This window comes from Mustela lutreola, chromosome 7, assembly GCF_030435805.1.
Source record: "Mustela lutreola isolate mMusLut2 chromosome 7, mMusLut2.pri, whole genome shotgun sequence".
Lineage (NCBI taxonomy): Eukaryota > Metazoa > Chordata > Mammalia > Carnivora > Mustelidae > Mustela > Mustela lutreola.
In genome coordinates, this window is record NC_081296.1 from 140,327,234 (window position 1) to 140,340,385 (window position 13,152).

General features: G+C 43.7%; 1 protein-coding gene across 4 annotated transcripts in view; it reads right to left on the reverse strand.

Moving 5' to 3' along the window:
* Positions 1-13,152, reverse strand: part of RGS6 (regulator of G protein signaling 6) — a 546,505-nt gene that overhangs the window by 43,743 nt on the left and 489,610 nt on the right. For all 4 annotated transcript variants that reach the window (XM_059182922.1, XM_059182923.1, XM_059182925.1 and 1 more), the window contains exons 13-14: positions 9,344-9,454; positions 2,973-3,098 (exon numbers count right to left, since the gene is read on the reverse strand). In XM_059182922.1, the coding sequence (XP_059038905.1) occupies positions 2,973-3,098; positions 9,344-9,454 (237 nt within the window). The remainder of the gene's footprint in view (positions 1-2,972; positions 3,099-9,343; positions 9,455-13,152) is intronic.

Below are 13,152 nucleotides of genomic sequence, written 5' to 3' on the forward strand. Positions count from 1 at the left end.
GGGCTGCCCTCTCAAGCTCTGGTACATGTTCAACCACGTGGCTACTTCACCAGGGCCGTGCAAAAATGTTACCATCTAAGTACCCCTTTTGCTCTTCAAGTGATGCAAAGGCATCTGGGGGACGAGATGGAGATGCCCTTTGAAATGGATGCGGCTGAGTTCTGGTTGGTCTCTTTTTTCCATCCCCGAATGCCAGTTGCCTGGGCTGCTGATCCGTCCTGGGGAGAAGGGAAAACTCCCAGCGTGCCCAAAGCCAACACGAGCAGGACCCCTGGGTTATGCCACGTTCTTCAGCTCCAGGGGGCACCATTCACAGGGAGCTTGCTGAAGGCCCATCTGCGGGGCGCCCATGGCCGCCCTGCTCAGGGGAGTCCTTGGGCCCTGGGTCACGGTGGCTGCTAAGCCACTCTCTGTGGCTGGAGGACTGACTGCAAAGGGGAGGAGAGAAACCACCTGGTTAGGGATGACCGAAGAGTCCTAAGTAGTTGTGTGATTTCAAACTGAACTTTCCCCCACGTATCCAATTATGCTGAATATCATAAAAGTGGAACTTGGGTCCCCAGAGAGGATTTTATAAGTTCGTGGGCTGTACTTTTTAATCTCTGGCTGTTCTATTTTCTTTATCCTCTCTCCCGTCATGGATCAGAGGGGTCCCTCTCTAAGTGTGGATTTATGCATTCATGCTGGGGGTATAGATGAGTCACTGACACACTCCCGAGTGCCCCTCCCCCACGCCTCTTCCACTCAAGATTGAGTGTAGCCTCCTGCCACAGGAGGAAGGAGCTGGTGGAGGCATGGGGGGTTGGGGAGTGGGTAGCGAGCAGGGGATGGCAGGATGAGGTGCCCAACACCTGCCAGGGACAGACTCCTCCCTGCCCTCTTAGCCTTACAAGTAATGCATTTTCGCTGAACACGTGTGGCTCTGGCTGCACTCAGACTGGGCGCGGAGAAGGGGCTGAGCCCGCAGATGTTCCGGCTAGAATGACCCTCAAAATGACCAGGACCCGGTCTCTGTAATGGTGCAGGTGGCAGGAGGGTCATAAGGCCACGCATAGTCTGAGAAATAACCAGGTGAAGTCGCTTCTAGACGGCTCTCTTAGACCGCTTTCTTTGTGTGTGTGTGGGGGGGGGGTCCCGCAGGGAACAGAGATAAAAAGGAGAATTTGGAAAGACTCCTCACGGGGGTCTTTGGGCTCCGTGTGGGTCCCAGGGCTGAGCCTGTGCACAGAGAGGCCCCGGAATGCAGCACTTGGGACCAGGAGGGCGTGGCTTCCGAAACCCCACCCACCTCCTCTAAGAGCAGCCTGGGGAAGGAGGCTGGTCTGACCACCACCCTGAGGGAGAGTCTGAGAGCCCAGGCCTTCGGTTACAAATGCCTGCCTAGGAATTGAAGCAGAGCTCTCAGGTGTGTTCAGGACAGTGCCGCTGCGTCAGGAAGGAACTCCTGTGTCCCGACTGGGCCTCAGGTGTGCAGCCTTATCTGCTGTACCGTGGCCTCCAGGTTGCCTAGAAAGGCATCGGGTGCATAGGGTTAACCGGGACCCACACATCCTGCTGGAGTCGTGTGATGTGGGAGAGCCCGCGGCCACGCTGTGGCTGGTAGGGTCTTCTCGCTGAGAACATTCTCCCTCCTTCCAGTTTGTCTATCGGTATCCTGTGTATTCTTCCAAGTCCGGCTTAGGACTGGCTACTCCGGCTCACATTCATCCCTCCCTTTTATTCAACGTTTCCAAAACAGTTCCTAAGTTTATACTCATTGATAGTCATTTAACGATGCAATTGTTTCTTGTGTTTTTTTCCTCAAGCGCCTACAAGATCACTGGAGACAAGGATCATGCAGTTTGCCTTTCTTGCATCCCTCAGCCGACTTCTGCGAAACTTGATGCAGCATATGTGTGGGAAAAACGGCGCCTGACCGATGAATGGGACCGATGTGGTTCCTGCTGCCAAAGAAACAACACGGTCTTTGCATGGTAACATCGGAGTGGACAGTCCTTTGCCCACAGTATATGCTCTGACTTTTTAAAGTTAAAAAACGTTTAAAAAAATGGAATAAAACCACCCTTTCTGAGAAAGACACCACTGGATGATGGGAATTAACTTTGCATGCAAAAAAAGAACCTGATGCCAAGAAAAAGGTCCTGAGCTTTCCATCTGAGAAGTCACCAGTTAGCTTGGATCACTCGGGAGCTCAGACCCATAGGTCTCTGTTGATTCGAATACAATGGAAGCCTGAATAACCCACAAGTTCCCTAGCCTTTCCTGACAAGGACCCCTCCCTCTGAATGCTTTCCTTTTCCTCGCTCTCTCCCAATGGGCCTCCTGTTTTGAAGGTTTTGTTTTTTTCTTCAACTGAACAGTAATTATTAATACATCAATGCATTTCCCCCATCTTGATTAGCTGGAGACCAAGAGCGATGATCGGGTGTTCTCATTGGCAGCAGGTGACCAGAGCAACTGTGACACGGTGTTGATTGAATCCCCCCCAAAAAGGAAAAGCATGTTTTTGTTAGCTTTTACGGATATGTCTCCAGACATTGAACCATATCTACTCTGGCTTTTTGAAATTCTGAAATGAGCTCAGGGATCCCTCTTTTTTCTAGTTAGCTTGTCAAGTGTTGGGGACCCCTGCCCGAGACGTTTTGAAGGAGAGGGTATCTGAGCTACCTTCCCACTCCACAGCTCCCTGGTTCTCTGTCATCAGACCCACTGGATCATTTGCTTATCACCGGAGACATGTTCCCAACAACTTGAACAACTGTCATCTGGACTTACGGGACAGAAAATGCTGGTCTGGGGAAGTGGTGATGCGGGGATACCGGAACTGGGCATCAAGTTCATCCTCCACTTCTGTCTTGGCCAGATTAGCGGGGGTGTGAGTTTTATTGAGAAAGGGAGGTGGAAGGGGAGACTGAAGGTGCACATCTCCTCATACACACTCTGCACACGGAGGCAGCCTTGGAGAAGGTTACCTGAGGTTTTCTGAGCTGAACTCGGACTCCAGGAATCTCCGGAACTGGTCCTGCCCCACCTGGTCCTTTAATACCTCGTCGAAAGAGAAGCCCCACCTCTTGACTCGCTGCTGGCTGGGCTCTTTGCTTTTGGGGAGAACAAAGGTTATAAAAAATGATCAGTGCTAAGCAAAAAACACTGTGTCTTATTCCCTCTGCCAACTCGAATCTATTTTGCTGCCGCATGCCGAAGGGCAAGGTCTCAGATCTAAGTGATGGATTCGATAAAACCTGCACAAACTCCAGTTGCCGACTCGGCACAACCTCAGCCAATGGTAAAGTGTCTCTTTAGACAAGGCATTTTGAAGGGTCCACATTTAGGCGAGGGTTCCCCCGGAGACCTGCCAAGTGGCTGCTGTCTACAGGGAGGGAAACAACCCTGTTCACTTGGCTTCGCTGGACCCTGCCTGTCCACTACCGCCCAACTCTCGACTCTACAGCTTCTCATCTTGCTTAGATCCAAGTGGCATCTGAGCAGTCAGAAACGCATCAGCTCCTCCAGGATGAACCCTACCAATTGCGTAGAGGCAGACTGTTGTGTCCATGGAACAACCGTCTGGTCAGCCTCTCTGATGTTCTGGGTGTTGTTCTGAGCATCTTATCTCTGCTAACTCACTGGGTCCTCACAACTGCTCTGTAAAACAATGTACTAGTATTGGCCTCATTTTACAGATAGGGAAGCTGAGGGCTGTGATCGCCTGCCCAGAGACACACTGGGAAGTGTTGAGTCAAGACGAGTCCAGACAAATGTGGCTCCAGAGTGCAGCCCTTAGCCTGATAGTGCTGTCCCACACCCATGTGACCCTCCTCAGACCAAAGCAGGGGTCGGTCTTATTCTTTTGCTCTGGGAGGATGAGACTAGTTCCTTCAGCTCTGCCTTTCCGTTTGCAGTTCACTCATGTACTTAATCCCCTGACCCTTCAGGTAGCTTTGGGTCTAGGTCACAAACCGCACTCTATAACTGCCATATGCAAAGAGTGGTCTGGGGACCAGCAGTGGACTCTTAAGCTTGGTCTCAGACATGGGGAATCAGAATTCACAGCCATTGAGATCCCTGGGTGAGTTAAATGCTCACTAAACTTTGAGGAGCATGGGTCTGGCAATACTTATTTTCCTTCTTTTTAAAAAACTGACACATAGTTCTTATTATCTCTAACAGGCATTAAGTGAATAAAATCATGGAGTTGATATATTCTCGTGTTTGTCTTAGACAATGACACTTAGTGAGGAGGGGGAAGAGGGCGTATGTGTTCAAAGGTTTGGAAAAACAAATAGGCCCAGCCAAGTGTGGCCCAATGGAAGTTTCTGCTACGATAAGAGTATTCTGTATCTCTTCCTTCTGTCTGGAAGCCCCTAGACCCATGTGGCTCTTGAGCACTTGAAATATGGCTAGTGTGACCGAGGAACTGATTTTTATTCTTATATTTATTTATTTATTATGTTATGTTAGTCACCATACAGTACATCATTAGTTTTTGATGTAGTGTTCCATGATTAATTGTTTGGGTATAACACCCAGTGCTCTGTGCAATCCATGCCCTCCTTAATACCCATCACTGGACTAACCTATCTTCACTTCCCTCCCCTCTGAAACCCTCAGTTTGTTTCTCCAAGTCATAGTCTCTCAAGTTTCTTCCCCCCCCCCCGATTCCCCCCTTCATTTTTCCCTTCCTTCTCCCAATGTCCTCCGTGTTATTCCTTGTGCTCCACAAGTAAGTGAAACCATATAGTAATTGACTCTCTCTGCTTGACTTATTTCTCTCAGCATAATCTCCTCCAGTCCCATCCATGTTGATGGAAAAGCTGGGTATTCATCCTTTCTGATGGCTGAGTAATATTCCATTGTATATATGGACCATATCTTCTTTATCCATTCGTCTGTTGAAGGACATCTTGGCTCCTTCCACAGTCTGGTTATCATGGACATTCACTTACACCATACATGATGATTTTTAAATTTTATTTCATTTTAAATCATGGAAGTTTATCCGTTTGTTTGTCTGACAAACCAAACCCTCACTGCCAGAACTTCTGATTTAATCATCCTAGGGAGGGGACTGGGAATTGTTTTTCTTGTTGTTTGTTTTTTATTTTATTTTTTAAAGATTTTATTTATTTATTTGACAGATGGAGATCACAAGTAGGCAGAGAAGCGGGCAGAGAGAGAGGAGGAAGAAGGCTCCCTGCTGAGCAGAGAGCCCTATATAGGGCTCAATCCCAGGACTCTGGGATCGTGACCTGAGCCGAAGGCAGAGGCTTGAACCCACTGAGCCAGCCTGTTGTTTTTTTTTTTTTTTTTTTTTTTTTTAAAGATTTTTTTTTTTTTTTAAAGATTATTTATTTATTTGCCAGTGATAGAGGGAGAGAAAGCAAGCAAGCACAGGCAGACAGAGAGGCAGGCAGAGGCAGAGGGAGAAGCAGGCTCCCTGCCGAGCAAGGAGCCCGATGTGGGACTCGATCCCAGGATGCTGGGATCATGACCTGAGCCGAAGGCAGCCGCTTAACCAACTGAGCCACCCAGGCGTCCCCTGTTGTTTGTTTTTTAATAAACTCTCCAGGTGCTACTAATGTATGGCCAGAGTTGTTGGCCAAGAACTTCACTTATGAAAACCAACAGTCCCTCAAATTGCTGGGTATATGAGAAGATGGACGTATCTGCTCTGAACGGTGATTAGTCACAGTGACAGATTATGTGATAAATGGCCCCCAATGAAACCCACTATGTCAGAAATAGAGGGGAAGTACGAAACCCAAACCAAACCAAACCTGTATCACACCCTCAGAGGAATTTAAGAGGGTAAATATCAAAAGAACAGGGCAGGCTGCTAAGAAGAAGGGGTCCAAGAAATATTAAGAATTCCTGGAAGTGAAAAGCATGACTGTCACCCAGCCCTCCCAAAACTCAGTAGGAAAAAGAAAAACTCATAAAGTATAAAATCACAGAATGGACATTACTGAACACCAAGCTGAAGGCTCTGAAGAGGAAGTCAAGGAATTCTATCCTTGAATATAGAATAAAAAGACGAAGAGAAAAGATAAAGAGAGATGGCTGTTCGATCCCAGAGGCTCAGAGTTTCTACAAAAGGATTTCCTGAAAAGAGAGGATAAAACAGAAAAAAGAATATTACTGATTAAAAAAAGGGGTGGGGGGAGAGAGCAAGAGAGAGAAAATACCTTGAGTTAAGGAAAGATTTAAATTCTTGGATCAGATTAGAAGGGATGACATAGGGCCCATCTAAACTATTAGAAAGCACTGGGTGTGATGCATAAACAATGAATCTTGGAACACTAAAAAAATAAAATAAAGTTAAAAAAAAGAAAAAAAGAACTCCTAGAAATAAGATACTCTTCTACCAACTATTTTTCTTTTAACGTTGATGGAGAAACGTAAGTCCCAAAATGTTGGTTTAAAATGTATCAGTCTTGGGGTGCCTGGGTGGCTAAAAGGGTTAAGCCTCTGCCTTCAGCTCAGGTCATGACCTCAGTGTCCTGGGATCGAGCCCTGCATCAGGCTCTCTGCTCAGCAGGGAACCCGCTCCCCCTACCCCTCCCCGCCCCGCGCGCCTCCCTCTCTGCCTATTTGGGATCGCTCTGTCAAAGCGATAAGTATGATATCAGGCTAACATACCTATCAAGAAGAATGGGACTTGGAGGAAGCAAAGGGAAATTCCTATTTTTTATTTTACATACTTTATTATTATTTGTATGGTTGATGCCATTAATTAAAAATGAAAACATTTATAGCAAATATAAATAGAATAGAAACTAGAGTAAGGAAAGCTAATACAAAACTTGATAAATAAAGCAAAAATCAGGGAAGAGGAAAAAAAACAAAAAGAATGAGATTTGGAAACCATGAAATATCAGGAAAAAGATAAAATACATAATCCAAGTAAATATAACTGTTTTTTATCTCAATGTCTAAGGCAAAACACGCCGCTAGAAAAGTGGGTGAAGAACACAAAACAATCTAGTTCACGAGAGAAAAATGAATATCAACCATGAGAAAAGATTCTCAAGTCTTTTAGCAAAGTGAAAAACAAGAGATTTTTATTTTAACTTATCACATATGTGAAAATGACAAAGACTGATAATGCTTGAAGATAATACTTGAGTCGGTGAGGAATGTGGAGAAATGGACACTTTTAAACTGTGGGCAGGAAATAAAATGATATTATTTCGCTTAAGAGAATCTAGTCATATGAGCTAAAATAAAAATAAACATGTCAGTCTTATCAATTCCACTCTTGGAAGTTTATCCTATCCTATGTGTTTATATGTGTTTACAGAGAGAGATTCCCATGATAAATTAATTAAAAAATTACGGGACAATGTATATATAATGAATCCCTTTATGCAAAAGAATATGATACTGCATATACATGAGAACCTAAAAGGAGAGACTCTGAATCAAAGTTTCCCAAACTTCCTGAGTTCATGGCACCCTTAGAGTCTCAGTTACTTTTTCATGGGACCCCTGGGCAAAAAAACCCACGTAATAGCTTTGTTTTTTCAATAGGTCCAAAGGACTTAATATGTATTTATGTCCTAAAACTTAGTAGCTATAAAGTATATATAAATGGAAAGAAAAAACAATGTCTACTTCATTCTTAAATAACCACAACGTGTCCCTGCTGAGCACTGTACCTCTTCTCAAACTTTGGAATCAGGCTCGACCCCAACACGCTCGTTTTCTGTTCCATTTTGACTTTTGTACAATACTTGCCTTTTATCAGCAACTGCGCTGAAAACCCAGATTTGCAAAAAAGGAATATAATGTGAAATGTTGAAAATGGTGAAGTACTTCAAGCTAGTACTTTACACTGTATCAGATGCACGGCAGCCATCGCCATGCTTCCCTCGAGGATACAGAATATGCCGGGGTGACCCTGTGAATTCCCTGCAGGGGCCCAGGGTGCACTGGCTCCGTTTGGGAACCATGACATTAGACTGTAAGCAAAGATTCTTTCTGGAAAGTAAGATTAGATGGGAGGGAGAGAAACTTTTCTCTATTATGCACATCTGAATAGTTTGAACTTTTATTATAATAAGCAAAATATAAAAATAGTAAAAGACTTTCATTATTTTCTTAAACGATTTTTAATTGTTTTTAAGACTCAATTTATTTATTTGAAGGAGAGAGAGAAAGCACGCAAAGAAACGAGTAGGGGAGAGGAGCAGAAGGAGAGGGAGCAGCAGGCTCCCCAACGAGCAGGGAGCCCAATGTGGGGCTCAACCCCAGGGTCCTGGGATCATGACCTGAGCCAAAGGCAGACGGTTAACTGAGCCATGTAGATGCCCCAGACTTTTATGACTTTTTACAAGTTTTTTTTTTTTTTCATTTCCAGAAAAGAAACCAGAAAAAGAGCAAGAGTGAAGGGGAATGAGGGAGATACAGAGAAATGAAAAATGAAATAAAAAGGCTTCTAGCCGAGGGGCAGAGGGTGCCGAGGCACACCACACCAGGTGTGTCTGTGCACTTCCCTTGGTGACTGTGAGTCTGATCCCAGACCTTCTGGGCTTTGGCTCCTGGGCTGGTAAATGAACGCCCTACCTTCCCTCATAGGCGAAGAGCTACTTTTAGTCACTCCCCAAGAGCGGAGTGATGAAAACCACAGCTCTGGAACCTGTTGTCGGGGTTCCGACCCTAACTCTGCTACCCACTCGCTGAGGGACCTCGAGCAAGCTCATTAACTCCTCTGTACCTCAGTTTTCCCATCTGTTCAGTGATGAGAACTCTGTTTACCTATTGCAAACACTCTTATTGTTGCTGCTGATGCTATATACAAGCAAATTGGTCAACAGATTTTTTTTTGTCCCTCCAGCAATCAGAGCTAGGATGTGTGGGGGGTGCCTGGGTGGCTATCAGTTGAGAGCCCGACTCTTGGTTCCAGCTGGGGTTCTGACCTCAGGGTCATGGGATCGAGCCCTGCATCTGTCGAGCTCTGCGCTCAGCAGGAAATCTGATTCTCTCTCTCTGCCTCTGCCCACCGTCCACTCTCTCTCTCTCTTCTCAAAATAAATAAAATATTAGAAAAAAAAATTAAGACTGTCCCTGTTCTCACGATAGCCAGTGGTCAGAGAGAGGTCAGAGGAAGGCACTGGGGATCCATGTACACACCAAAGCTACGGAGAGGTAGAACCCTATGTGAGCAGAACTTACTTAGGAGGTAACTAGAGGGGTTTCTGTTCTAGTGATAAAAACAGTCAAACTGAGATAGGAAATAATGTAATCTCACTATCATGTGATTTTTTTCCCCACATCTCTTTCCTTCTCAAACATTAAAACTTTTTTTTTTTTTTTTTTTTTTTTTTTTTTTTTTTTTTTTTACCTCATCTCTATGTCCCATAAAGTGATATCATCACTGATCCAGGGATTGGATGGCTCGGCCGGCGTGATCAAAGGATCATATTCCACATACTGTTCTGTGTAAGCAATTAAGCTGCAGGAAGAAAGCAAAGAATGCTGCTGAATTCCTGTAAAAATGTTTTCTTTTTTACACAAACATTCTAATGGTCTTTATAGAATTCTAAGTTAAAGGGAATCACCTTTACTCCCACTTCTGATGAATCCAATTGTTTCCACTTGTGCTTATTCCCTTTTCATGACGAATGTATCATTTTTGCATTATGCAGTCATAGTACCTGTAGGCATTTTTTATCTTTTCCCCACTTTACTCTGGACCTGGACCCTGGCTGCACTAGCCTGACTGATACACAGGTCCAAACCTGCTTGCGTATCACCTCTCCCAGAGACCACGGCTCTCAGGGCATCTGGGTCATAACGAGGACACTAGAGTCCCTCCAGGCTGTCAGGCAAGTGTTCCCAGCTGGGAGATTTCCTTATTACAAAGACTAAAATCCTGATAGACCAAAAGGAGGTAATGCATTATAAGCATTATTCCACAAAACAACTTAGTTTTTCCAGTTATAATTCAAGCAGCTGCATTATCTTTCTAAAACAATAAAATAGTACTAAATTATTTCACACACACACACACACACAAATAGCAATTTTAGCAAAACAAAAAAAAAAAGGGATTTTTTTCTCCTATCCCTTTACACAGACTTATACTTTCTACCCTTCTGTTTCCTTTAGCAGTTAGCTGTATATTTCTAAATTTGGTTGTTATAGTTGTTCTTGATTATCAATTTTAGATGAGGATTTAACTTTCCCTTCAGGAGTCCCCAACTCCCCCACCACCTCCCCCCACGATCCTCCTAAGAGACATATAATACTTTGGTAAATCAATATTTATTATTGTCCACATTATTAAACTAGATACAAATTGTATTTTGCTACGCTGAGACTCTTCAAGGGTTCTAACAAATCTGTAAAACATCTCTAGCAATAGTTTTTCCACATCTTAAACACATCACAGGATCGTGGTTAGTTCTGTCTCCCCCGCCTCCTAGAGGATTTCTCTTCGAAGTCTCGAGTCCTTTCTCTCCAGTCTGGACCGTTGGCTCTACACGCCTGATGCAAAGTCACCGTCCTGGGAAGTCCTTTACTTTCTCGTGGAACCCTTGCTTTTCCAGACTTCACGTCTGTTTACTGGCTTTCCTTCCTGTTGTGTTGAAATCCTCCTCGAGTAGTTTCCTAAGAAAGGATGCACAAAGGCTAACTATTTCAAGTCCTTGCGGGTCTAAACATATTTTTGTTTTATCTTTACACTTGGCGGATGGTCCTGGGCGCAGAACCCTAGGTTAAAAATCATCTTCCTTCAGGGTTCTGAGGGCGGCGCTCTACTGTGCTTTCTGGCGTCCAGTGCTACTGCTGAGAAGTCTGGATCCAGCTGCTTTTGCTACTGTCTTTCCTCGCTGGAAACAGAGCCTTCTCTTCTTGTTGCACTGCCCTGAGATTTCACCCCGGCCCTTGCTGGTTGTTTTTATTTACTGTGCTGGGTATAAGGTGCAAGAGATTAAAAAAAAATTTCCCAGAAGTAATATTTCTTGACTAATTTCATTCCATTCATTTCCTTGGTCTTCTCTTGCTGCAATTCTTTCTAGGAGAACATTGGACCTTCTGGATTGGTAATCTAATTTTCTTAAATTTGCCTTACCGTTTTTCATCTTTTTGTCTTTTTGCTTGAGAGTCCTTTCCATCTTGTTATTTATTTATTTGCTTTGAATCTGGGCTATCACTTGAACTTTCCAGAGTTCACTCTTGTCTATCATAGATCTAGTTCTTGATGTATGGATGAAATATCTTCTGATATCTGATATTAATATTTCTTCTTTTTTTTAAAAAAAATATCTGTTTATTTTAGAGACAGAGAGAAAATGTGAGTGGAGGGGGAGGGGCAGAAGGAGAGGGAGAGAGAGAATTTCAAGCAGACTCCTTGTTGAACACAGAGCCCGTGGTAGGGCTCAATCCCACAACCCTGAGATCATGACCTGAGTCGAAATCAAGAGTTGGACCCTCAACCGACTAAGCCACCCAGGTGCCCCGATATTAATATTTCTGAGGATCTGAATTCTATATTTTTATTTTCTGGGTTTTTAAAAATAGTTTTTGGTCCCTCCAAGTCCCATTTGCTCTTTGTTTTTATCATACACTATCACACTGGGGTTTCCCTTGAGTGTCGGGAAAATCTCTGGACATCCACTTGTGTGTAAGAGTAAGATACAAAAACCTGCTTGGAGATTCAGTGTGTATGGTGTGTATGTGGACAAGGGTTCATTGTCAGATCATGGGTAACTCACTAGACTTTTCACTAGAGCTCCAATGAGGGATGTGGGGACTTTCCCTGGAGGACATTGATTTTTCTCTAGAGCAAGTATAAGTAAACATTGTCAGCAAGACTCCGTAAATATTTCAGATTTTACAGGCCAGATGGTATCTGTTGCAACTACTCAGCTCTTCTATTGCAGCAAAACTCAGTCATAGATAATTCATGAATCAATGTGTGTGATTGGGTTCCAATAAAACTTTATTTGCAAAAACAGTAGGGTGGAGAAGACTTGGCCCATGGTTTGTAGTTTCCTAGTCTCTTGCCTGTGGGCATATACATTGAGTTCCTGGAGGGCTAAGAGCCAGGCAGAGACAGGAGGGAGGGTCCCACTGTTCACTAAGTTGATTCTCAATTAATTTTCTGTTTTCACCTGGCTATTTATGATGTGAGGCGCCTGAATTCTGAACTGATGTTGACTCAATTTCTCTGGAGAATAAACTGTTCATCTTCTATGATGGTAGAAACTAAGGAGAGATAGTTTCCTGGTGGGGCAGTTACCTAGGGATCCAAAGATCCAGAGACAGACTTTGCCCATTCCTCTGGGTTAGCCCCAGGTTTTATTCTTGCTCTCCATGGTACCTTCAAAAGCCAAGACCAAATTTTGTTGGGCAATCTGGCTCACTTTGTTACAATACTGACACTTAACACACAGGTTATAATGTTCTTCGCTCTGTCCTCAACCATCTTGTTTTCCTTTTTTTTTTTTTTTAATTAAATTTTGAAATATTTCAGGAATACAGAAAGGCGTAAGAATTGTAAGGACATCATCCTTGTTCTCGCCACCCTATTAAAAAAATAATACAATAGAGACAGGGGCCCATGGTTATGCCCTAATTCCATAGACTCTCAAACTTGGAAAAATTTGTTGAATTTGTTAATCCATTAATTTGTGGACCATGTCACTCGTATCATTTTTATTCCTTTACTGACACATTGCTTTTGAGGAGGGAGAGAAGAGAAACATATGTCCACAATATTGTCTTGAGTGAACTTGTTATAATTAATATGATCATTTCCTTTATTGCAGACACAGATTAAAAATTTTTTTTTTTTTTAGTATACATAATACTGTAGTAGAACACCGTTGTTCACATAGGTTTTTCCATCTTCTGGGTTATTTATTTAGAATTAATACCCGCAGGTGCAATTATTGGGCCAAAAGGTATGAATATTTTTATGGTTATCGATCCACCATAAAACTTTTCTCCAAGCACTGCCAACTTGAGTGTCATCAATCTCTCCTGAAATGATAAATTCAGAACCACAGTTCTTACTACTGAATTGCAGAGGGTAAGCATGGTCAATTACTGCAGAAAGTGTGAAGAAATTAGCCAACAGCTGTAACTCACTGCCAATCAGAAAGTGTGGTCCACAAACCAGCAGCATAGTGATCACCTGAGAGCTTG